Source organism: Osmerus eperlanus, chromosome 6 (assembly GCF_963692335.1).
Source record: "Osmerus eperlanus chromosome 6, fOsmEpe2.1, whole genome shotgun sequence".
Lineage (NCBI taxonomy): Eukaryota > Metazoa > Chordata > Actinopteri > Osmeriformes > Osmeridae > Osmerus > Osmerus eperlanus.
In genome coordinates, this window is record NC_085023.1 from 13,720,262 (window position 1) to 13,746,655 (window position 26,394).

The 26,394-nt window shown below is 43.3% G+C and overlaps 2 protein-coding genes across 3 annotated transcripts; both read left to right on the plus strand.

The window, feature by feature from the left end:
- The first annotated feature begins 1,199 nt into the window (after positions 1-1,199).
- LOC134022278 (sprouty-related, EVH1 domain-containing protein 2-like) lies at positions 1,200-17,431 on the plus strand. Of its 2 annotated transcripts, XM_062463686.1 has the most exons (7): positions 1,200-1,312; positions 1,414-1,664; positions 7,512-7,713; positions 10,312-10,480; positions 11,633-11,694; positions 13,798-13,959; positions 14,094-17,431. In XM_062463686.1, exons 2-7 carry the CDS (start codon positions 1,639-1,641, stop codon positions 14,874-14,876), a joined length of 1,404 nt encoding a protein of 467 aa, XP_062319670.1. In that variant the 5' UTR covers positions 1,200-1,312; positions 1,414-1,638; the 3' UTR covers positions 14,877-17,431. The 2 variants fall into 2 exon arrangements, with proteins under 2 accessions (XP_062319670.1, XP_062319669.1); XM_062463685.1 differs by having other exon boundaries at positions 1,216-1,664.
- On the plus strand, positions 17,334-21,444 carry LOC134022764 (GTPase IMAP family member 8-like). The gene is made up of 3 exons (XM_062464514.1): positions 17,334-17,352; positions 19,847-20,530; positions 20,654-21,444. The coding sequence occupies exons 1-3, from the start codon at positions 17,334-17,336 to the stop codon at positions 21,442-21,444; spliced, it is 1,494 nt and encodes a 497-aa protein (XP_062320498.1).
- The last annotated feature ends 4,950 nt before the right edge of the window (positions 21,445-26,394 follow it).

The following is a 26,394-nucleotide window of genomic DNA, read 5'->3' on the forward strand; positions in this document are numbered from 1 at the left end:
ACTCATCAACAATCAACAATCATTTTTGATCAGAAATCTCAGGGAGATCAAATATGTAATTCAGGGGAGCCTGGGTTCAACCCCCCCCCCCCCCCCCCCCCCCATGTTCCTCCACTGCATCTGATGTGTTACCCCCATTCATTCATCATTCATTTTTATCCATCTCAGATATATTCACAGCAATTTACTCAAAACAACACAATTTTAAAAATTTAAATTATTACAAATTATGATATTTAGTCCAAAGTGTGAATGAAAATCAAAAGAAATACCATTACCTTCACCATAGCTTTTACTTCATCCCAAATGCCATTAATGACAGTTCGACAACACTGCTGTGGTAGTAAAATTAAATGACCACAAGAGGGCGGTGTAATGTCATTTTGAGGGAGTCTCGAATAAACGGCATGATCAAGCTTGTCTGTTCTAAATTCTGTTGTTTTCATGGGAGGCCAGTGCCGAGCAGAAGACATGAGCATACAGCAATTATTATTATTAGGCTACCTAAAATAAAAACAGGAATGTCTTCAAGATTATCAAGATTTTTCAGAAGGAATTAGCTCATCTATAACAATCAATTACGATACGTTTTGCAACAACACCTACCTGAGTAGCCTACAGTCACATGACTTTCACTAATCATTACAGATCAAAAGATGATAAGTATAGCTCTATCTATAATGATTGTATTTGCAAAGTGGCCGACCGGACATACTTAACCAGTGGTGTTACAGTAATGCCCTTTGTGAGTTTAGAGGATCATTTAAATTAGATTATTGAGTTATCCCCTCAAGTTTGTTGGCCTGTTGTAAACTACACTGTAATTAGCCTACAATAAAATTAAATGCTTGCCAAGCAGCTTATAGTTTCGGGGATAAGCTATTTCAAACTATTGCCATGGCTTTTGCATTCTTCACAATGTCCTCATAAAAATAGATTGACCGTGTTCGAAAGTATGGAATACGTACAAAAGTATAGACAAAAGAAGAAGAAAAAACGGAGAAGCCAGTCGGTCGGGGGTCTTCAATTAGTAAAAAGGATGTAGTCACTCGGACGGTGACAGTAAAGGTGACAAGTCCGGACTTTGATTTATACAGTATGGGCCACTTCTCTATCCAAAGAAGCATTCAGCTAGCCATTGCAGCCCACTCCACAAAACCAAATGTGTTACGAGAATGACGTCATCGCTTCCGCCCTGTTCTGCGCTCTCCCCTTCTCCCTCCCCCGGAGTCGGTGGTGAAGGGCTGTTAGGCTGCCCGCACAATCCAACATGGAGTAGCGAGAGATGGGGCTCTAGCGGGGCCACCCCTCGGTAACAGCAACGCGCATTTAGCACTACGGAACTTGGACTGTCACAGAATTTATCATCTAGGCTTTCAGAATGGAATTTTAACCTGTCTATATCCACCACAGGAATATCAACTTTCGAGGCCACTGTGTTCTGTACACGCAACTGGTTGGCTCGCGAAGAACAGCAGAGAAAGGAGGCATCTATTCCAGGCGAAGACTGAAGCAGAGCTACAATCACACAAAGGCTGGGGAAAGATATGCGGAATTGAATGGATGTAGGAGATAGGTGAAATGACGGACAAAAAGTATGCACCCGCTTTGGGATATTATTTTCGGTGAAACGCGAAAATGATAGAGGAAACACACCCAAACGAGTAAGCACTATGAAAATGTTTTTTCTTCCAGAAAGGTAGCTCTAGAAGTTGTGGTATGTGATCTATAAGACAGTCATATCTTTAGAGGTGGCAGATCTTATTTTATATAATGCATTTGCACGGTTTGGTTGAGATTGTTTTATGGAATGACAACTGATATAAAAGGGGGATTTAGTGCCCCCGCCTTGTTGTAGCCTACGGATTCTGTATTCTGGAGAAGGGAAAAGAGGGGGAGCGAGGCATGAGCGTGGGTGGATCGGAAACATTTTCTAAAGAGATTTGCAGCGAGGCCTTTACAACAGGCCTACAGAAGTTTAAAACTCAGGCGAACTCGGTTAGCCTACATTACCAAATACGATCACGATGTGCACGTTTCGTAGAATGCAGAATATTTTCGAATAAGTAAGAACACTGGCATGGATACCTGCGAAATCCAGTTAAATATGTTGGCTTCAGACTGCGGGGGAAGTCTTTCAAGATATGTGATATCCGATATCCCCCATCCGCCATCTCTTTTCTGAATCACCCTCATTTGCATACCGCGCTTCATTCATAAAAACGCCAATCGAGGACGACGGGTTGAAATCCAAAGGAGGCTTAGACTTTGTAGATTAATGTTAGCCTTCCCTTATTTACCTATATAGGCTTAATGGATTTCTTCCATCTAAAGCTAGCCTTAAAGTATATCGAAATATACATTCAAACACAGGTTTGGTGATTTATCGAAAGCTTACAAATTCAATTCTCGACATTGATTCAATAAAGACGGTTAAATTACGCCGACCCTTAAGAATAGCCTAACCTATATGGCGTCTATAGTATTAGCTACTATTGTGAGGATATTGTCATCTGAACCAATTAAAAAATATTTTTACATTTCTCCTATTTTCAAATGTATTGTCAAACATCAAATATCTTAAGCAATATAATAGATTGAATCATTTGCTTTTCTGTCATAGGCTCACGCATAGGCTACTCTCTGCAGAGTGCAGGGAGAATGCCAGTAGGCCTAGTGCAAATTGTTGTCGGTAGAACGGAAGGGCAAGGGAGAGGATGTTTGCGCGGTAGTCGCATGACGCCTGCTCATTCATAAAATCCGTAACCTTCAGCGCTTCCCATTCATGGCTACTGCGCTCAGCTACCTTGTCAAGAGGGCACATCATTCCTCTGAAAGTATTTCAATGGGAAACGGTGACCTTATTCACTAGATTGTTGATGACGTGAATACAAAGCTTGTGCATGTAAGAGAGGGTATTGCAAATTCTTGTGAAAACATACATCTGAATATGTCGTATGGTTCTTGGAAGTTTGTAACAATCACCCTCTGTGTTGTTGTGTTTGCCAAACAGTAGGATCAGCTGAATCTCTTGTCTCTCTCACACACACTGGAAGTGGATTTTTTTTTTTTTTGTAACATGGTCTCCTATTGAACTATGTGCTCTGTACTATCAGTTTTAGACCGTGATGTTCAGTGACATTAAGCAGAGGTCAGAGTAGGTTAGGCAACACCAAGCAGAAAAATGTTGATTGAATCAACCTAGATCTCTGCGCACACTTGGAATACATATTATTGTTAACAGCTGTATTTCACACCCACTGTACAAACATTTAATGTCTTTCACTGACAGGAGACAATCCATGTGAGTTCCATTTCAATCCAGAAAGTGAAGTTGACGTATGTTTTGGGTCAGGGGAGGCAATATCTTCTAATTTACCAACCTTCTATAAACTTCGGTAGGCATATAAACAGGTTTTTGATTGAGTTGGCCTACCAGATGAACATGCAACCGATTTAGAATGACCTGCCTCAAATGTTACTCTTACCAATAAGGCTAGGGTAGAAAACCTGTTCTTAGAAAAAGTCATACATGTAGTAAGTGTGTCAGTTGAATGAATTTCCAGACCACTAAGTTCGAGAGTTAGCACCCATCAGGTTGTGTTTAGCCCCCCCCCCCTCCCCCCACCATGGGGAAGTTATTCACAGCCAGGGCACCTTTTCACTGGTTGCTTTTTAAAGCATTTATATCATTCATATCATCTAAGACGCTAAACAACAGCCTCGGATAGTCGGCTGTTTTCTGAGGAAGGCTATCTTATCAGCAGACTAGGCTGGATGACCAAGTCTGGAACAAGCCTGGTATTCAAAATGGTCGGGTAGGCCAGGGTGAGAGTCTATTTGTGAGAGTGCAAACGAGTGGGATGCGAACTGTGATGGTGTGTGTTTCTCAGCGCCTACAAAGTCATTGCCTAAGACATTGAGTTATCAAAAATAAATACAAAATATGGCAAATACATTGAAAATAGTAATGGCCCCCAGTGCTCATCTCAAGTTTGGCCTGTTTCTCTAGGAGTGAAAACTGACCTGAGTCTGTGGTTTGTGTAAACATGAACCTGGCAGGTGAACCCTTGAAAAGCCTATAGCATTCATGGTCTGATAACCAGTGAGTTGGGATTTAATATCTGGCACGTCAGCCCAAAGCTAGCCAAATGTCCGCAGTACATTGTGAAGTCAACTATACTTAGTTCTCTGTCAAGGCAGCTCTTTAATACAAGTATTTTTGGAACTGTGTTACTAAACAGTCTGCCTTTTTTATGCAGGCTACTGTGTAGAAAACACAGGAGCCATCATGTACATTGGAGGAGGTTTCTCCTGGCTCTACAGTTGGCTGTGGTGAACAGAATAGGGAAACAATTGTTTTCACACTGACTAGTTGGTTAGTAACGTCCTGTGGGGTGACCTTTGTTTACCTCTGTGATGTTAACTATCACACACGCACACACACACACACACAGAGCTGCCTGGACAGAGGGTGGCCAATAAATAACTTTCCCTCTGGGGCCTAAACTGTCAATAGTCCTGAATGAACTTTCCTTTTCCACCCCCCAACCTAACGACTATTCATCTTGCTCTCTCTTTCTCTTTCACTCTCTTTATTCTTTTTCTGTCCCCATCTCTCCGTCTCATTCCCTCCCTCATTCTTTCTGTCTGTCTGTCTCGCTCTCCTCTAACTCCCTGTCAATTATAATTGGAGCTACTGACTATTTCATGGTGCTAGATACAAGAGCTGGAGGTAGGACAGTCCCTAGCTCCACCAATGATCTGAGTGCGTGTTTGATGCACTGTTAATCTGTAGCTATAACCATCTCTACTATGTCTCAACCCAAATGACAAATGGCTTAGTAGCATCTGACATGGCAATTTCATATCCATAGACAACTCCTGTGGTTTATGGGTGGGTTGGGGCGGAGTGGCCCTTATCAGAGGAAGTGAGTCAGCTCTTATCACCCACGGTTGGTCTGTCCCCTATACTGCCCTTATTATCACAAATAGGCTGGATTCCAAGCCTAATAACTTCTCCCCTCTTCCCCCTCTGCCTCTAGTTAGTTCGTGTAGTAGTGTTAGTAGACAGGCTGGAGTCAAGTATTTTTGGGGGTGACCTAAAAATGCGGGGCACGTTGCTTGTGTAAGGAGTTGCCTCACCGTTGACTGTGTTCTCAGTGGGGTCGTTAGGACTACTAATGTTAACCACTGTTGGTGAAAAGCTCCATAACAGTTGTGTAGGTCTAACATGGTTTTAACGAAAAAAGAATCTTCATGAATACCTTGAAATGAATGGAACATGACGCAATATGGAAGGGTCGTTACTAATTACCCAGCCTTTCAGACCAATATAAAAACAAACCTAAAGCACCTGCAAGGCCTAGTGAAGTTTGATACCGGAAAGGCACTAAGATAACAGATTTGAATTCAGCCACACAAGTTTGTTTGTTTAGAATTGACTTTGCTGCTCCAAAGTGTCTTTGTTCAAGTTGAGAGTTGAAAGTATGCTGTGTGGCGAGTTAGGGTTTGTGAAAAGCCTTGAAAGAAAGGAAATCGTCATGATTACCCACGCGCACAACGCTAACCCTACCAACGCAGGCATCGCACCCGTTCCAGCCCTGTAGCTAGGTCGGTTGGTCTACCGTACTTTCAAACATGTTCTTAATAAGGAGCTGCGGTGTAGCCTGAGAACAAGACAGTTGGGTCATGTGGGGCCACGTTTTGTTCAAGCAACATAGAGAATGTGTTGTGATGTCTGTGGATGTTGCCTGCGAGACATTTCTGTTTTCACAACTCTCCCTGCAAAAAGAAGCCAGTAATAGTACAAGACTGCCTGGTGCTTCCCCCACCAGGGGACAGGTGTCTGTTGGAGTTTGGCCCTGGCAGAGGGGTGTGTTAGTGTGTGTATCTCAATCTCCTCACTGCGACTGACATGAAATGCATTTGGACAATTTGAGTTTACACGTCAGTCTCTCTGTTTTTCCTCAAGCTTGTGCATGTGTGTAGGTGGGAGGAGGTGAACCTGTTCTTCCACTCGGGTGTGGGTGTGTGTGTGTGTGTGGGGGGGGGGGTGCTTGCTATCAAATCCCTGTCTCAAAAGTAATTATATAACACTTCTCTTACTCACCCAACCACGCACAAACGCACTCGCTCTCACACTCACTGTCAATTGCCATGCCGCTGTAATATGCAAACAAACTGCATCCTGTTATTGTCAGAGATCATTCATGGTTTGTGCCCCTAGTCATCGTGCCATGGGGAAGGTGGAGGCACTCATGATCATTCTTGAGAATGTATTGTGTTGTATTGTGCTAGGCTGTATTGACTCGTGGTCCGCTGGTGTATTGTTCAGCGTTGTATCCTCTGATGTAATCAGATAGACTAAACTCTTGTGGGGATAGGCCTCTAGTCTGTTCAGTTAGTCATCAGTCCCGAGCACGTACACAGACTCTACCCTGTGTGCATGCTGTTGTTGAGGATAATATTCTCCCCTCCGTGTGTTTGTATTTGGCTCGGTGTGTGTGCTTTGTGTGTGTGTGTGTTTGTGTGTGTCACCATCCGCATGCAACACCTCCCACCTTACCAAAGTGAGGATCAGACCGGAGTCGTGACTTGAGACGCCTGCAAACATTCTGTCACAGTGCTAAGGCCATAAGACTAGCAAACTCCGTGTTCCATCACCATGGGGATCTGAAGGAGAAGGTAACACACAGTATCCAGCAAAAACCTTAGAACGTTCGCCCCCCCTTGCCCCCCCCCCCCCCCCCAAATTCCAGAATTGCACATGAAGGTCTGCATGGAGATGCACATATTCATTTCCATTACTCCATTTCGTCATTCACCCTATTTTTATGTAGGTGGGGGTGAAGGTGTTAGGTGTTGTTCTCATGGATCTCCTGTGTGTTTGTGCGAGAACAATGTGTTTGTGTGTGTGTGTGTGTGTGTGTGAGAGAAGAGGGGAAATTGGATGAGATTGACATTACAGTAGGGTCTCATGGATTTTGGCCTGTTTCTATTCCCGCCCTGCGAGTCGGGGTCTAGGGGATGGAGCCAAATCACACTCAAAAATCAGACACACACTGGCCCTCTCTAGTGCTGTTATTGAACAGAGGCTTGGGTTGCCATATATGGCTGATTTCTGGCTTAGTAAGCACTACAGAGGAAGCGGGGTGTGCCAAGTGGGCTGTTTGCATAGCAAAGTCAAGTGAATGTTGAGAGTAAACCATCCGCCAGCGCTGTCCTCCCAGTCTCTCCCTAGCTCTCCGTCTTTCTCTTTCACCCATCTGTCCATCTCTGCCAACCTCTCCCCCATGGAACCTCACTCGCACATGGGTACTAGTCCAATATCTGGCCAATGGTTGTTTTCTGTTAACCTGCCATTACTAGGAGCTGGAAACCCAGAACAACTTATCATTTACCCAAGAAGGACTGATGGCCGTCAATGGAGGCATGTAGTAGTAGTAGCAGTAGCAGCTGCCCACTACACTGACGCTAACAGTCGTGCCTTTCCTCCCGCCCCTCTCCAGTGACAGCTACATCGTGCGTGTGAAAGCAGTGTTGATGACGCGAGACGACTCGAGCGGGGGCTGGCTGGCCCAGGACGGGGGGGCTCTCTGCAGGGTCGGCGTGTGCAGGGTCTTTCCCCAGGAGCTGTCCCCCGCCCTCCCCTTGCCCCTCCCCCGTGCCAGCCGAAACCACTTCCTCATCCACGGAGAGCGGGACAAACAGGTGAGCGAGGCGATATGCTTAAGGCCAGCACCGTAGACGCAGACGACCACACGTGAAGACATTCTGGAGCCACACCACCCAAACAAACAGACTGACTGACTGATTCACCCAGCGAAACCAGGGCGTTTTCCAGGTAGCGGGTTTAACAAACTCTGAGCCTAACCCTGAACTCTGAGTTGAGTTACTCTAAGATGGGAAACTCCGAAAACTCGGTTCCAGAAAAGCTGATTTGAACTTGTTAACTCAACTCGGACTACGTCAACTCTGAGTTAAGCGCGGGCATGAGAACTATTAAAAGCCAACATCAATGGAGCTCCGATACTAGGATCCACCATGGCACCCGGCAACAAAAAACGTTGTCCTACTTCACCACACAGATATAAGTTTTATTTCTTGTTTATGGTCAATCTGAGCACATTCCGGAAAAAAAAGCAACACGGCTGTAGCAGCGTATACAATTGGCGTGGGAGACAAACTGCCAACTCAATGCATAATAGCCAGTCCTTACATTGAACATTTAACCACACTGTCCGTTAATATTACAGGATAAAAAGTGGTGGACTTAATAAAATAGCATGTTCAATATTTATATTAAATATAAAAACATACTACGAACAGGAAAGGCATATTTTGCCTAGGCTATACGCTTGTGATTGTAGCCTCGACGTCACCTTGGTTTTAATGACATTCGACATGATACAAAGTAAATATTAATTGGTGCCTATTTCAACTTCTAGTAGCAGTTTCCCCCAACAGAATGCTTTTCATCAAAGGATGATGATTAAGATGACGAAGAGACATTGCCTGCTGCCGCAGAAATGGATGCAGAGAATTATGTATGGTAGCTACTGGTAGTTTTCTCCCCATGTACTTTTATTTACAGGCTTGTGTGGAATTGTCAGTTACACTGACATTATGAGAATAATGAATATAAAAAACGATTTGCACATTCTGCTCCTGTTGAACAGAGCATGGATGCAGTATACAGTGAGATTTTCATTTAATGGCAGGTGAATTCTGCATGTGGAACTGTGAAATGTAATGCAATCTCATGCATTCCCAGTTACAAGTAAATGAGTTGTACAAACTGCACCTCATGGAGAAAGTGCCAAAAACTGACCAAGAGATGGTGTAAGCCTTCTTAGGGTAGAAGAATAAAGGCTAATCTTGAAAAAGATTGACTGGAATACCAGTTACAGGAGGATGCATGGTCACAGGTGATGTTAGTTGTAAGAAAAATAGCCTATATGAATATTAATTGTTGAATTTCTATTTTGACCAAGAGATGGTGTACTTAGGGCAGAAGAATACAGGCTGATCTTGTAAGGCTATCAACCTGCCCCCACCTCTCATATGGTAAAATATGGAGTTACTGGATGGAGTCTCAACTTGATGGCTCTCACACATCATTGTGTAACTTACTGTAGCATTGCTAGTCATGTTGATAAGTAAGGGTCAAGATTGTGGTGTGATTAGTTGTTCTTGGGTATAAAAGGAATTGTGAAGCATCTGTGGATTCTTGATCTCCTGAGACCTTCTCCTCAGCTCTGGCTTGTCCTACTCCTTCTTCCTCACCTCTTGCTTTCTATCTCTGGTTTACAATAATCATGGTAGAGTAGGTAAGAGTTAACCTTCATTGATTTCATTCATTTGCAATTTGATTAAATGATTATATTATTTAACCTTACTTTGACCATTCTTGCTCAGATTTAACCCATAGAGTCAAATAACTGTAATTCCATTGGTATTGGCATTATTTGGTTCATGTAAATACACTGTTCAGTTTCCCATCTTCCTTCAAACCATAGGGGAATTTCGGTTGTTTGGTCAATATTGATCCCCTACAATCTTGAAATAGATTTGCTGAAACACCAGTTACAGGACGGTACATGGTCACAGGTGAATCATGTAAATTATAGGAACAATAGCCGATAAACATACTCATTGTTAGATTTATATTTGTAGGCAATGAAGAAGACCAAATACAATTTCAATTATTTGTCTTTATTTCAGTGCCAAAAAGCATTTGGTCAGTTCTGAGTGCATGTCCACGGTGAGTAACATTAGCGATGTAGGCCTAAGGGCTGAAACTGTTGCTAAAATAAATCACAGATTGTGACGGGAAACGGTAAACTTAACCTAGGTATTTATCAGGGAATGAAAGCACATCCAATCTCAGTCTTAAAATCCTCTCCCGGCGTATAACTAAGCTAATTCAATTTGGTTCGAGATCGGTCGGCTGAACCAAGAAAGGATCCCATGTCTGCCAATGCTATCAGGCTCAGAAAGTGGGAGGGCATAGGTAGAAACGCAGAGTTTGGCATGGAAAACCTGCTAGCGAACAGGTTAGTTTCACGGAGTAAGTTACCATGGAAACTTACCAAAAGGTTTCGTTACCTCTCTTTCTGGAACGGGAAACCCGAAGTATGCCACTTTTCAGGGTTAACCAACTCAGAGTTTTCACTAAACCCGCTACCTGGAATACCCCCCAGTTCCCCGATCAGATCAACCATTACTTGTGCATTGACACTAGCTTTCATACAACTGTCGATTACTAAAGTGTCTCTTATGATTGACATGGCCGCTTGTGTTGGACAGGTGATACTGGAGTGTCCCCTGAGGAAAGATCTGGTCTACACTACGGCCACGCCCACCTTCCACCATTGGAAGGTGGAGGACAGGAGGTGCGGCCTGTCTTTTCAGAGTCCAGCCGATGCCCGTGCCTTTGACCGGGGTGTACGCAAAGCCATAGAGGACCTTGCAGAAGGTACGGTCCCTGTGGGGACAGCCCACCTGGCGTTAGATGGCAAGGTGGAAGCATGCATGATTGACATAACACTTCCAGGAAATTCATTCTTCATGACCTATAAGCATCAAAAGCTTATACAATTATTTTTTTATTTTATTATGCTTGCTTATCAGTTCAGCATTCCAGTCACATGCAGATTCCTGAATGGCAAAAATACTTGATTTGTCATATTTCTGTTCAATAAATAAAACATTTTAATTCTAAGACTTATTGTTTAAATAGAGAAGTTCTGAAGTTCCAGCCTAGAATAGTGTGGGACAGCTATGTAGACCATGGTTCTTATCTAGTTTTGGCTTTGGACATCTTAAATAGATTACCGGTTCCAAAATTAACTGACAACTTCCCATATCAGCAACTTATTTTTTTTAATTGAAATTCCACTCAACTTCGGCAGTATGTGCGTGCTGGAGTTTGAAATAGGATTGAAACTGAGATGTAAGCAATGACAGGATTTTGTTATACTATGACTACAAACTTGTCAAGAAGCCAGTCAGATGTAACCACACCATCTAGGGGTATATTTCAGAAATGTTTTTGGCAACACAACACAGCGATCAAGGCACTCCTATAGAAAACTCAGATGCATACACTCTTTTTGTGAAGCTGATATGTGGAAAAATGTATGTTGCACCACAACCTGGATATGCTTGTAGAGCTATCTAGAAAAGCCTTTCCTGTGAGGTCCACATCAAACATTCAACCCTGCTGCACGGCCCTGTTCTATGCCTCTGCTTAATCCTGCTCAAACTAACTTGAAAGGGACGACCCAGTCTGTGAAACAACCTGGAGACCTGGACGCAGGACATTTTAAGCTTTTAAGATTTATTCAGACGTGTATGATGTCCATTGTTGGGTGTCATTTAATTATAGTTTAACGCCAGACTCTGGTGTTTTTAAAGTTTAATTGCCAAGTAAGTGCACACAAACAAGGAATTTACTTTGGTGATAAGTAAGTCTAACGTAAACCAAATGGTTCCCCAGAAATAGGCAGTTGTGGTACTGGTGAGACATCACCACACTGTGGTCAAGTACATGCTGTGTAATGTGTTGTGTGTTGAATGTGCCTGAATATGGCCTGTTAATTTTTATTTATTTTCTTGCACTATTTAGGCTCAACAACCTCTTCAACGCTCCAAAATGAAGCTGAACTGGGCGATGATGATGTATTCACGGTATGCACCAATTTGTTCTGTCTAAAACAATCGCACATCAACCTGAAGCTCATTTTCTCATCTCATCTTGTTACCGACATACTAGTCCTCCCTTTTATACAGTGGCTTTTAAAGTGTATGAACTTTTATGAAATCATTTACTCTTAAAATGTTATTTCCTCTCCTGGCCTATTTCTCAATAAATTGCCCAGATGACAAAGGTATGAATTTAGGAATCACCTGATGTGAAGTCCTTGTGTATAGAAGCTCGCTCAAATGGGTAGTGTTACAATAGCAGCATGTGCGCTGTGCATACATGCGTGAATACATACACAGGCATGCATGCAAACCGATGCTGTTTGCCCTCCGACTCTCTGTCAGATGCATATACTCCCCCCTCCACCCTCTCCCAGTAACCTGACATGGAGAGGGTCACAGGGTCACTTCCTGAGTCGCCCCTCCCCCACCATAACCAACCAACCAACCCCCCCCCTCCCCCCCTCCCATCCCCCCTTCCCTGGTTGGAACTAATGCAAGCTCCAAACTAGCGTTGGCAGCTGCTCCCCAGCTTACTGGCCGGGTGATTTACGAGAGGAAGTACCGCGTGGCTCGTCTTTGACTTTAACTGTCTGTTAGGGGGCTGGGCCAACAGGAGCACTTTGGAGTTCTGGCACAGTGGCGAGAGAGAGAGACAGGCTAGCTGAGGGGGGGAACGTCTGAGAGGGGCGAGGGAGAGGTCCTCCTTCACCTCCTTAATACTGTCAGTATTACATGACGCAGCGACTTTGACAGTTCAGAGAGGGATAGTAATCTAATACGAAGCACACAGTTTGGTGTGGTGCAGTTGTTTTGAAGGGGACTATATAGTGGATAACCCAGGACTTGTGTTTGTGGGTACGGGGAGAGAGAGAACGATCATTTTTCTTCCTGTTCCTGTGCATGTCTGCTCCTGTATCCTTCTTCTCTCTCACACACTGTGTTTCCCTTTCATCCCTTCTCATTTCTCACCTTTTCTACCCCTCACCAACTTCTCTCCCTTCCACCTCGTCTCTTTACACACCCCACCAACCAAACCCCTCAATCCAAACCAAGATTTAAAAAATATATATATATATAATGTAAGTATCTGGGTTTTGAGTCATCTCTGACTCAGGCCAGGCTGGGCCACGATTGAACAGGGCTGTCAGAGAGCGCCGACCGACATGCTGCCATTGGCTCCCGTGTATCCTCCAGGGAGGCGGGGCTTGGAGCGCAGCCTGCATTGTGTTATTTTTAGCCTGCCACTCCGAGGGCTTTTTAAGAAAGCCGAGGGAAACACACCACATAACTATGTGTGGCTAGCTTAACGCCGGCCACAGGGAGGACACACACACTGCGCCTGATTCCGACGTTGTCCGTAGCGTGCAGACACACCAGGGGAAACACTCGCACAGAAATCTGTCAATGAACCCCACAGACCACAGCATGGAGAAATCAACTTGACACACACAGCCACACACACACTCTAGCCAGGCAGCGTGCTGCAGCAGCGGAAAGGAAGAGCCATGTCCAGCCTGTCGTCCGGTACTCTCTCTGTGAGCCCCCCCCCCCCCCAGAGATGGTCCCCCCCTGCCTTTGCCTGTCTAAAATATCTGTCTTAGCACTGCTGCAAGGGCGGCGGGTGTGTTTAGTGTCTGGCCAAGGTTTACCTTGGAGCCAAGCCCTGGGAGGAAAGGGGACAGGATACAGCATGCTGGCTACAAGAGGATCTAGAGAGGAGGAAGAGCTGGGGAGAGAGGAGAGGAGTGGGGGAGAGTGGGGAAGAGCGTGTGTGTGTGTGTGTGTGTGTGTGGGGGGGGGGGGGTGTTGATGGAGAGAGCACATGCAGCAAAGAGCAAGGCAGAGCAAGAGTGTGGTGAATGGATAGAGAAATAGGATAAGAGAGGGAAAGATTGGCAGAGGTGAAACACAGCGATACTGTTACTGCACTCACACCAGATTTCACCAGATTGATTATTTTAGCAGATTCCTCTCTTCCTGCGTTTCCGGTCTTTAAAGACTATCATTTTGAATCTGGCATTAACGCCTCAGTGTATCCAGTCAGAGCATAGTCTTGACGCTTCCTGTTTCTGTTTGCCCAATCAGAACACCACAGACAGCTCCTCAAACTCCTCTCAGAGGCTCGACACGTCAATGCAGCTGCTGGACTCCTCCCCTCTCCCCCACCGCCACAACTTCGTCTTGGGACATCGCCACGACCTCCACGACCCCTACAGGTTCTCACCTGACCACTACTTCCAGGATCAGGTATGTCGTGGGATGACAGTGCAGTGGAAGGCAGCATGCGTATGTTGAACGTGAAGAGCACACGTTCTCAGTCAGTATTTAGGGTTGAAACCGGGTCCCTGTGTCTGTTCCATTATCTTCCTCCTCCCTCACAGTCACTGTCCCGGGTCCCTCGTCACGTCACCTTCCAGGAAGACGAGGAGATCGTCCGCATCAACCCCCGCGAGTGCTCCTGGGGCCACGTGTCCGAGTCCCGCCCGGGCCGCCTCGCCGAGCGCTCCACGGTCACGGGCTACGAGGACTACCGCCACGCCACCGTGCGCGACAAGTTCATCCACCCGGACGACACGGAGTCCTACGTGGACTTCGCCAAGAGCGAGACTCACAAACACGACTATAATTACCCCCTGGCGCCCGCCGCCCTGATAAACTCAGACTCGGACCCCGCCCTCGGACCCTTTGCCGGTAAGGGCCACCTCGACGTCGGTCACGGCTTCGGCTCCGTGGTCTCCAGCCAGCCGCGTCCCCTGCTTCCGGGCTCCTCCTCCAATAACGGCGACAAGGGCCGAATAGGCAACGGGGCGGAACGCGCCCACTGCGAGTACTGCGGAGAGACGTTCTTCCGCACGGACAACAGGCGAGGCGGGTGCCATGACGCCCCGGACCCGGTGCGGGCGTTTATCCGGCGCGCCAGCTGCATGTGGCTGGCGGACACCCTGCTGTACCACTGCATGTCGGACCCCGAGGGGGACTACTCCGATCCCTGCTCCTGCGACGGAGGCGACGGCGGCGGGGGGCGCCTGGGCACGCGCTGGGCGGCTCTGCTGGGGCTGTCTCTGGTGGCGCCGTGCCTGTGCCTCTACCCGCCGCTGCACGCGTGCCACAGGGCAGGACTGGCGTGCGGGTGCTGCGGGGGCAGGCACAAAGCCGCGTGGTGACCCGGTCTGGCCGGGGAAAAACACCCCTGAACGCTAAATACACCCCCAACCAAACACCAGCACAGGGGGGGGGGGAGGGAGGGAGGTAGGCAGAGTGCACCGGAAAACGTAGGGAGTGTGTTCTTTCGTCTGGTCAGGGTTTTGTTTTTGTTTTGTTTTTGTCGACAAATTCCAAAATGACAATGGAAGTAAGCTGGGACAGTCTTTGCCTTGAAGATAAGCTCATCCCGTACTGTACTGTTCTCTCTTTCCGTCTCCCTCCCTCTCTTTTTCTCCCTCCCCTCTCAACATAGCTGTCTCTTTCTCTGTTTGCATTGAGAGAACACTCTTTTTCAGGGGGGCTTTTTTATAGCCAACTAATGTCATGTATCACATATGCAGGTACTTTATACTTTACACACTGATTCGGTGTCGAAGAACTTGAATCATAATTTTTTCCCTTGTTGCATTGTTGTGTGTATCTGGTTGATGAGGTGCCTGTATAGTTTTTGTTATGTTGTTAAGCTACGGCTAGCTCAGATCCTTCTTCCTCCACATCCAACTCTTCAGAACTGACACTGCCCCAAGTACTAAAACCCAGCTGAACATCTAGGATGAAAGCCTAACACTAAAACAGTGGTATGATTGTGTGTGTGTGCGTGCGTGTGTGCGTGCGTGCGTGCGTGCGCGCATACACAGTGTCTGTGTATTTTCACTGAGCCTTGCAAGGCCATTGTGATGCCTTCCCCACCAGTGCATTATCATCATCCACTCAGAAAACACAGCTACAATCAGCCCATTCAAACAGCCCAAAACACAGTTACCAGCCTGCGCCGACCTTCAGAGTTCAATAAATGACCCACCTAGGTTTCATGTATTAATATCCAAAGATAATCTTTCTTTTTGTTATTCCTTTAGATGCTATTTAGATAGTCTCACTGAATTGAAACACCAGCCAAAGAGTGCACAGTTTGCTATGAAAGTGTTCACTGAGGATACAAGCAGGCATAGACCTATATGGTATTGATAGAAAAACAGTGTCCAGGGCCATGCTTCAATACTGTCCATACCTTCTCATCCCTGATCTAACACTAGGGAGGGGTCCTTTGAATCACAATGGTCCCATCATGTTAGGTCTGTGATATTAATGTGGGATGATTTATTGTATCAAAGCAGTGCATAGATCCACTGTACCGACTGGCCCACACAGCAGTTTTTGGAAAGCCCTTTGCAATTTTAGAACCATTTTGAAGATGGAAGATTTGAAGGGGTTAGGTTTGATGCTTTTATGTTGAATGAGTGACACCAAACTCAGTTGTCCGGTTCACATTGGGATTTTTTACAATTTGTACATTTGACAAGATCGGATAAATCACTGAAGTGTAAGCCACACAAACTGTAAAATGCTGGTGGAAATCTCAGTTTTTAAGGCCAAAGGTACTAACTGTAAAGTTATAAGATATGTTGTTTTATCTTTCTTTTTGACCATCTCAAAGCTGGAAACCGGACTGCAACATTTAAAAGTATTTCTCTAATGCAGTAGATTAAAATGAAACACAGTCGGTTTTCTATTGAGCTCACTGGGGGAATAAAGATTCCAGCCTATCTGCAATGTACAATCAGTTCTATTTTTAGACACACCCACTTCCCTCTTCTTTGCTCCACCCACATCCACTGTCTCCTGAGTGACACTCCTGAGTGACAGTGCAGCTGTCCAATCCTGTGTCTCCGCTGAAAAGCACAACACTACAAAATAACAAGTGCTTTACGTGTTGTTCTGTGGGGGATGCATCAATGGTACAACATTGCGTTTACACAGTCTTTCCAACTCTTAATCAATGTTATAAAATACCAGACATAGCATAAAGTGTACTCACGCTGAGTACCGTTTTGTGAAAACAATGAGTGGGAAAATGTAATTTTACCAAGCTTTTACTTCAAATGATATGTTGTTTTCTTTTGTACATTCTGTCTCTATGATGTTCGAGTTTTATCACTCCCTTTTTCCACTCCAGAAATGCTACCTTTGTCTTTAAAGGGCTCCTAAACCTTAGACACTTAGATTTGAAAATGGTTTTGTTCAGACAGGGCTGTAGTCCATACCAATTGGTTGAGAAGTGTTGTGCTAGTCTTCAACCTGTAATAATCATCAAACACATTAAAGGAAAAGCTTTCTTCTGTCTGTCCAGGGCAAAAATATATGTTGTACTCACGCCAAAACTATTTACAAGTGCCTAAAAGTGTAGCGTTTATCTATGTATTTAAACAAAACAAAAACTTAAAATATGTAAAAAAAAAAGAGCAAACATTTTGTGTGTGTGTATTTGTGTATATATATATATTTATACACACACACAAATCCAGTTTATGTTGTACATTTTTATTTCAATTGTTTTGTTGATGTTTTTTAAACTGATTCTAACATGGATGTAGCTCTTGCTTTGAGAAGGAACTGAAAGTACTTTTAGATAGAGAACGATGGCCTGGCCCGGGGGAAGTAAGTCATGTGTGTCTTACCTTCTGCCTCCAATAAATTGAAAAAAACAAAACAACAACAACCGTGAAACCTTGTCTTAATTCATCCTGACAAAATCTAAACGTGGTTATGATGTGAAGTACGTCTACCATGCAGACTACATTGTGTGGTATTTGTCTACAATCTCACAGACTAACTTTAAAGGAAACTGGCCCAATGAAGTGAAGTGTGTGTGGAAACGTGCTATATATATTATATATAAAGATACCACAAAACTGTATAAAACCCACTTTGGATCTTTAAATCAATTTTGTCTTATTGCTACAGTACTCTCCTTCCTTGGCTGTCTCCACAGTTGGGTCATGTGAGACCTATCATAGAGCTGTTTTGTTCAGAATGTCTGGTGAACCAGTGCTGAAGATGGAGGAGAAAAGGACAGTAACAAAGAACTGAGAATGATCCCTGAAGACGAGGCATGCTTAGCTGCTAACTTGGTTACAAACAATATACCAGTCCACATGTGCAAGCAATTATCTACTCTTGTAACAAACTCAATTCAACCTTGACCGGAAACATATTCTAGCCCCTTCCTCCCAGAACTACATACATCTCAAAAAGTCAGTAGGTGCAATATGGTATTAACCCCTTCCAGCTGTTTACTAAAGCTCAAGTCAGCTTGCTTACATTTATCCATTCTTTTCTATTTGGCGCGACAGTTGAGATGTAATATTGCTTCTCTGTTTCCAATGTGATTAGTGCTTCCCTAGGGCTTTACCAGATAACGCTAGTTTTGTTTTTATGTTAGTGACTCCAACCAATTACTGACTCAATTTTTTTAACTATCCTAACATCTCATTTTCATTTCAAGTTTTTCCCACTTTACTAAAGCAGTGCTTTCTGGTCATCACACAACCCCAGAAGCAGAGCCTTAGTGGCAATCAGAGTTTGGGAGTTACTGAATTGAACTTTGGCTTGCTTGATCCAGATAGTCTCTAATGCAGTCATGACTGTTTATGGCCCTTTCAGATCATATAGTAAACTTCTGTGCATTTTCTAAGTACAGTACATGCACATGTGATGGTGTCACTTGTTGGCTAAAGTATGAACAACATTAGGCTATCCTTTAGTTCCCCTACTTGGACCATAAGATTCTGTATGAAAACGTTTTTGGTGTCACACATTGGCACTCTACCCTATATTGGGAAAAAAAATCTAACCTCAATGCAGGTTGCCCCATTAAAAGGATTTCTTGTAATGAACGCTAAATTATTATCTTAAACTGTCTGAACACCACTAATAAATTGATATCCACGTTGTTGGCCATCAATATCTATATTAATAATTGTATTAGCTCTTGTAGTTATTTGAGCATTATTGAAAGTTAAGATTCCAGTTCTGTCTGAGTAGAGATGGGGGCACCTCATGCTATCTGGTTTCACTCCTGTCCATTCAATGAAGCATGTTACACAATAATAGAAAGTATTCAAATAAAATTACATGATTAAATGAGGAACACAATGAATTGTATTAAAGAGTGGTAACGATGAAGAGAATGATTTTGAAAAGACTACTTATTGTATATTGCTTGCCTTTTCTACACCTTTAACATTAGACTTATTTTTCTACTGTCCCCAAAATGATGAAAAGAAATTGAGCCACATCATTCTCTCCATAGGGTTCTACTGCCACCTACTGATGTATCCTTTCATTGGATCTGCAACCAAGAGTAAGCCTGTGGTACCATAAATCTCATGAAATGGCACACCTTAAACTAAAACATTGTATTTTGCAGCAATTTTGCCGTGTTGAGTACCAAGTGGTTGGAAAACAGTGTTTATTTGTGCTAGCACAAATAACAACCTCTTACCTGTTATCTGAAGATTATATTATGTTACATATCTCTGTGATGTGGTGGCATTTATTCTGTCTTCAGAAATGGTACGAGGATGGATGAAAAAAAAATGCTATGGAACAACTTGATGTAACGGTTAGTTATTGTACATTCAATAATTAAATAAATTCATCAAGATGAGAGAAGTGGTAAAAATTTTAGCTTTTATTATGGCTTATTTTATTGCATAATGTATGAATTGCCTCTGGCAGGAGCCACACTGCACACATTGTTCAGAAATGGTTTTAAGTGTTCCTCTGGCCTCCAAATTCTCCAGATCACAGAGATTTGATCAAATCTGGTTTATTATAAAGAGCAAGAAAACTAACAACATTTAAATATAGTACAGGTATTAGTCTCCAAAATCACACCCCTATGATGAGCTGATTGTGCAATGTTTTGAGATGCATACTGTAACAGAATGTGAATAGACCAGTTTTGAACAGACTGGATAAATCTTCATCCGGTTCCTCTTTTGTCTTGTTATTTACTCAGCCATCAGAGCACCATAAGTGCTCTAACCCTTAAATCAGTGGTTGGGAACTACTGATGTAAGGGTTAAAGCCTTTTTTGAACTGTACCATGCTCTTCCCACTTTAATTTTTATGTCTCTCTCACACCCAGATTTGCAAATAGTGCTCATTAGACCTGACACATATGGACCCGACACTGTGGCAAACAGCATTTTAGGAAGAGAGGTGTTTGAGTCTGGAAAAAATGTTACTCTGAAGAGTGAGAGTCAAGTGAAGGAAGTGAATGGAAGGAAAGTATGTTTGGTCAAAGCCCCTGTCTGGCTGAGAGGGTATTCTCTGTGTGACACACCTAACCTTGTGAAAGATGAACTTGTGCTCAGTGTAGCTCAGCACCCACCTGGACCCCATGCTTTAGTCATTGAGATTGAGGCTAACCTGCCATTCACCAACCTATGCAGGAGATCAGTAGAGCAGCACTTGGAGCTACTTGGAGAGAACGTGTGGAATCACACTTTAGTGCTTTTCACTCATTTGGACTGGCAGGACAACTACACAGTTGAGCAGCACATTGAGAGTGAAGGGGAGGCCCTCCAGTGGCTGTTAAAGAAATGTGCAAACAGGTATCATGTTTTTAACAGTGGTCAGAATGACCTTCAGGTCGAACAGTTGTTCGGGAAGGTGGAAGAGATGGTTACAGGAAACAGTGGCCGCCATTTTGAAATTGACAGTGCACTGCTGAGTCGCACTGAACAAAGAAGGAGTGAAGTGGAAGAGAAGGCAAAGGAAAGACGTCTAAGAGTGCAAGAGGGAAAAAAGCAGCCTAAAAGACAAGATGGTAACTTTTTATTCATTCATAGTTATTTGTTATACATTTTCACTCATATAGTAAGTAGATAGCATGATATACTTGACTTCAAGGACCTAATGCAACATTTCTATATTCTCTCTTTTGACTCAGACCTCAGACTTGTAATGTTAGGATGGGTCATGGCTGGAAAAAGTGCATCCGGAAACATAATCTTAAATACGGACGACTTTGGAAAAGAGGGACACACAACAAGGAGTGTTAAATATTATGGAGAGGTAGAGGAACATAGGACAACCATTGTCGACACACCAGGATGGTGGAAGTTCTTGGGAGCAGAGTTCACATCAGACTCAGTGAAGGCAGAGATCCTGGAAGGTGTGTCTATGTGCTCTCCATATCCCCATGCCTTCCTCCTGGTGATCCCTGCAGATACGTCCTTCACAGAAGAACTGAAGAAGATTGTTCAAGACAACATGAAGCTGCTAGGAGAGGAGGTTTGGAGCCACACCATAGTGGTCTTCACTTACGTGAAGTGGTTGGGTGACTTTACCATTGAGGATCACATTGAGAGTGAGGGGGAAGCTCTACAGTGGTTGATAGAAAAGTGTGGGAACAGGTATCACATCTTTGATAAAGATGTGAAGGATCTTAATAATGTCCCAGAGCTGGTGAGAACAATAGAAGAGATGTTGTCAGGGAACAGTCCATATGAGGGAAGCAGAGAGACACTGAGCCCTGTGGAGGACAGGGTCTCCACAGTTGTCCAGAAGGAAGATGCACCACTTTTAAAGATGGTGGAAGTTCTCTACAGGGGATGGGACTGGAGAGCTTCAGAGTGGAACGAAATTGAGAAACGCGTACACATGGCATCAGGACCACCTCTTTCACAGGGAAATCAGAGGAGTATAGGGAGCATGGATCAGCCGTTGGATTGTAAGTGAATTTAAATTTTCTTGTAAAGACATTTCTCACTTTTTAACACTATACATTATTTTAGAGGCCAGTCAGCTGCATATGGGCTTGTGTTCGCCTTTTCTTTTATGACACCTTTTGTTCCCACGATGACCATAAAACAACTCGAAAGTTAGAGACTTCAAGTAAGGGTTAGCATTGCTCCTTCAGTTTGTCCTTCTATGTTAAAGACCATGTATACAAAGCTACTTATCACTTTGTAGTTAGGTTTTCTATTTACGTTTGCGTGGGATTGGTTGATTGAAAAGCAGTGGCAGTGATTACATCATTGTATTTCAGTGCTTGTTATTCATTCAATCTAAAATCAGTAACAGTATGTTATTGTGGTTTATGTAGTCCGTAGTGATATTCCAGCCAAAGTGAGTGGTAAATATGAAAGGAAACGTCACAGAAGTGTCAAACAGGAGGGGAAAATAGGAACTTTGCTTGGCAATTCCTTTTGGGGAGGAAAGGAGAGCTTCTCAGAATTAATGGAGAAAACCTTGAAGACTTTTGTTGAAGACAAACAGGAATCTTCGGGTGAGATATAATTGCACTCTACTCTTGCTGTCTACTTTTGCTGTTTATCTAATCAATTTCATTTCCCTCCATATCTTGTTTTTCAGTTTAAACCTTATCTGTTATTCCTTTAAAGGTGTTGAATCACTTGAGTCTGGCGAGACAGTACTCAAACCCCAATGGAAGGAACTAATTGAGAAGGAAAGTAGTTAAATTATTTCTACTGAGAATGTTTTAGTAGCTTGTAACAGGTTGAATATTTTATTTAGGCTAAATCAGTAGAATGTTCAGTAAAGTATTTAACTGATAACATGAAAGATAATATTTATGTTATAGAGTAAACCAACCAAGGATAACATGGGTAATCTAACAAGAATATCAACATACTTTTTTCTACAGCTAGTCTGTTGTAGAAAAGATGTGTTGAGTGTAAAGTTACATTAAACAGAAATCTTGGACAACTACTACAACTACCAATATCCTTTAATATGGGAGGGGGTGTAGCTGTCTTACATAATGGACAAGCTTGTCAGATGGATCTGTGGTCATTTGACCACAAGATGTCAGTCAAGGACCGTTGGAGGCAATAAGCTGTGTTGCAGTCAAATAAAATAACTTCACCTCACATGACTTGTGGCCTGATTGACAATGATAATGCCCTAGTTATGTTGACAACTCATGGAGTGACAAACTGTCATTTATTTGAGAATGTTTTTCATAATAATGTCCTCAGGATTAAACTTATGTTTATTATATGGCGTTTTCATGTCACATAGAGACACTAAAATACACCATCACCGACAACATATTTGTTTTGATATGGTGCCTAACATAGTAGCAACGTGAACATAAAAAACACATGTTTACCATTCTTCGTCATTCTTATTAGGAAAGGAGAGCCTCTCAAAATGGACAGAGAACGTCCGGAAGAATTACTGAGAATTATGAAGAGAAATAAGTATTTAAATTAGTAACAGTAGTTTTGTTCCATTGCTTCTTAATTTATTGTGCTTGATGGTAGTGTGCCTTGCACTGCCACAGCAAAGATCCTGGGTTGGATTCCTGAATGGGGTGGTGTTTGGTGCTCGGGTGCACTCCAGGGCCATTCTGTGTGGAGTTTGCATATTCTCCCTGTGCTCACATGTTTTCCACGACAAATAACCCAATATAAAAACATGCAGACCAGATTGCTCTCCTGCCCTTGTTGCTGGTTTAGGACATGGGTGAGCACTTGTACTTGGTCCCCAGGTTAAGCTAATGACTGCCCACTGCTCCTGGCTGCCCATAAGAGGCACATGAAGGCCAAGTCACAGCTCCAAAAGTATATTAGAGGTGATGGAAAGATATGGCTTAAAAACAAAATGCAACTACCACCCAGCCACAAGAAGAGCAGTTATCATCAAACCTTATGAAGCTGAGGATATCCTCAAATCTCTTTAGCCCCATCGTGGCTTTATACATTGGATTTTGCAATTGAATCCAGAAATGCTCCCGCAAGGCCACATTTAGGCTCTTGTCCTCCCCTGCAAGGAGGGACAAACTGAAAGAGGCCATGAGTTCCTGTTTGTCGATGCGTCTCCACTCTTTCCCTTTTGTTGCTGCAGCTCTTCATCTCTAAGTTGTTGCATTTCAGAACCTCCTCAATGATGTTGTCACTGATGAACATCTCCCAGCCTAAAAGCAGCTGTGTTGAGTTGTGAAATGTGTGGCATGTGAATAGTTATCCACATTAAATATTTTCCAAATTGCAAATATCAAAAGTTTCTATCAAATATAGGGGTAATTTTTTACCCATGTCTGTAAACTTGATGTAGTAACACAAAAACGTTTTTTTTGCTCAGAAAGTAAGATCAAAATTTGTGATAAAATTTGGTAATCAAAAACAAGATAATTAATAATTAGAATTTTAAATAATGAAATGAATTGATTTAGAAAGATATAGCAAAGAAACACTCAGCCATACATGAAATATCATAGGGAATGAATGCGGGTAATTTTGGACCCATGTTGTGAATTAGAACTTAAGGGGTAAGCAGGGGCGGAGCTAGACTCTCAGTACAGTGGGGGCGGAGCTTTATCACGGGGCCCTCTGCTACCAAGTCATTTTAAAATTAAAACCGTAAAAAAAACGGTTAAATATCTGATGAATGCACATGTTATAACGTGTCACTTGCTGAGCCAAGTAAGCCTATGTCTAATAAAACACAAAGAAAAGCCACATTTTTGGACAAATTTGTATTTATGAACACAGAAAACAGTTTGCCAGTTAAGTAAAAATGTTTCAACAAAACAGACAACGACAGCTGATTGACAGCGATGGTGCTGAACAGGCCAAGTGCGCTCAATCAGTTGATGAGAAGTACGAGTGGAGCACACGATGCTACCACACTTTTCCTACCATCTCGTTCTTTTCTTTTTAATGCGCCCGATTTACATTTTCTCTCCATTTTCGTAACTATTCTCTTAAGTGCTATATCTATGGCGCTGCCACTGTCTAACTGTACTCCCTGGATAAATATTGTCTAATTTCTGGAAAAAACGAAAAAGCTATTTGAGAAAGAAGCAGACAGAAGGGTTGCATTATGCATTTGAAGGTTAAACTGTCAAAATGTAAGTAAGTGATGCAAGATCAGCGGTGTTTGAGGGACCCATTATTGGCACTGGGCCCTGGGGCGGCCGCACCCAAGCACCCACGCTATCTCCGCTACTGGGGGTAAGCATAGCTTATGTATCAAAAGTTAGGTCCCCCTACTCTCATGCTGTGCGGCTTTTCACTCTTCATCATCTCACAGCTCTTAAGTCTCACGCATTCGCTGAGACTTGTCGCCGTTGGAGTTTCGCGCCAGTGAACGTGGTCTCGCGGACAGTTTACTTCCGACTGATTTCATCTCATGAGTGACTGGAAGACCTTATCAGAAGGTGCACTGCTTACATTTCGCTTTCATCAAGTTTAGTCGCACGTAAAGTACTTAGTAATATATTATTCAAATTATATAAATTCGTCTGTTAGAACTGAATGTCGCATTGTCAGGTTAGATAGTGAACCAGTCGACGGTGCCAGTAATGCTAGCTGCTGTAACAAAGTTAGCTCTAACTGCCAGTGTCACTCTAGCTGCAGAGTTGCTACCTAAATTATTTAGCTAGATAATATGGCTATTCACAATACATGAATTAACTGGCTAGTGCCGTGCCGGTCGTGATACAGATGTTGGCTACTTAGACGTTACAATGTATGACTAACGTTAGCTACAGTATAGTAACATAAAGTTAGACTTAGCTAGAAGGGAAGGGGTGGCGAGCGACCAAGACAAGACCTGAAGACGCACTTCTCCAAAATTGAGTGGTCCAGGTTGGAGGAATGGGAGCAAGTCCGCTTTAAGAACATAAAAAGAAACCATCTGGTTATGCTGGCCATAGGGACGTACCTTCACAGTGTCTCCCATGGTTACTTATCAACAGTAGGGTTTTTCTGAATCAAAATTACGTTAAGGTGGTAACGGCTGCGCACATGCGAAATATCGTGTCCCTCGCATCGCTGTAAAGTGTATCTCAAGGAAACAACGGATTGTAATGTTGGACAAAGGAATGGGTAACAGTAATTTACCTCACATGAAAATTCACCTACAATAGCATACAGTGTTTCCTTCAAGATTTTTTTTAGCAGTGGGGGCAGGTCTGTCCGAACACGTTATGCCACTGCATACTTCTATTCAATTTTTTTTAAATAACATAATTATTCATAAGTATGCAGTGGCATACCGACATCTCTGACGTTGATAACAAACCAAACCGTTTCAAAATCGGTTGAAAATTGAGAAAGTTATGGTCATTTAAAAAGTACATGTAGCATCAACACAATGTTATGGGTGAGCGAGTTGACTGTCGCAAGATGGCCGCCATGTGCGGACGTTCGACTCCGTTGTCCGGCAACGCGGACGAGACATCTACTGTTTATATATATCTATGGAGAGAACTGCCACTCTCGGGAAACTTCCGGGTTTTGAACTGGTTGCAGTTCCACTCTAGTTCCATATGAGGTCGCTAACGGTTGAGTGCAGAATGAATGGAGGTCTATGGAGCTATACCCCTCAAAATCCACTTTTCTCAGGATATAATTTTTTGTCTAGTAATTTGAATTCTGAATTCGAAAGGGGAGGCAAAAAAAATACACACCGCTGGGTGATAGATTTTTTAAAAGTCGCCTTTCTGTTCTAAAAAGCCTTTTAAAATGTCATTGACGTCATACACATTGTACGGCCTGAGATACTGCTTGACGGCAAGCTCTGGTTACTTCCACTTTTCTCTCGAGGCATCGACAACACAGCTGACAGGTTAGGCTCTCCCTGTCAATACACATGCTAGAAAGAGTTTTGGTTTGCTAATGTTGTTGCTAATGTTGCTAATGCTCTGACATTCTGGTT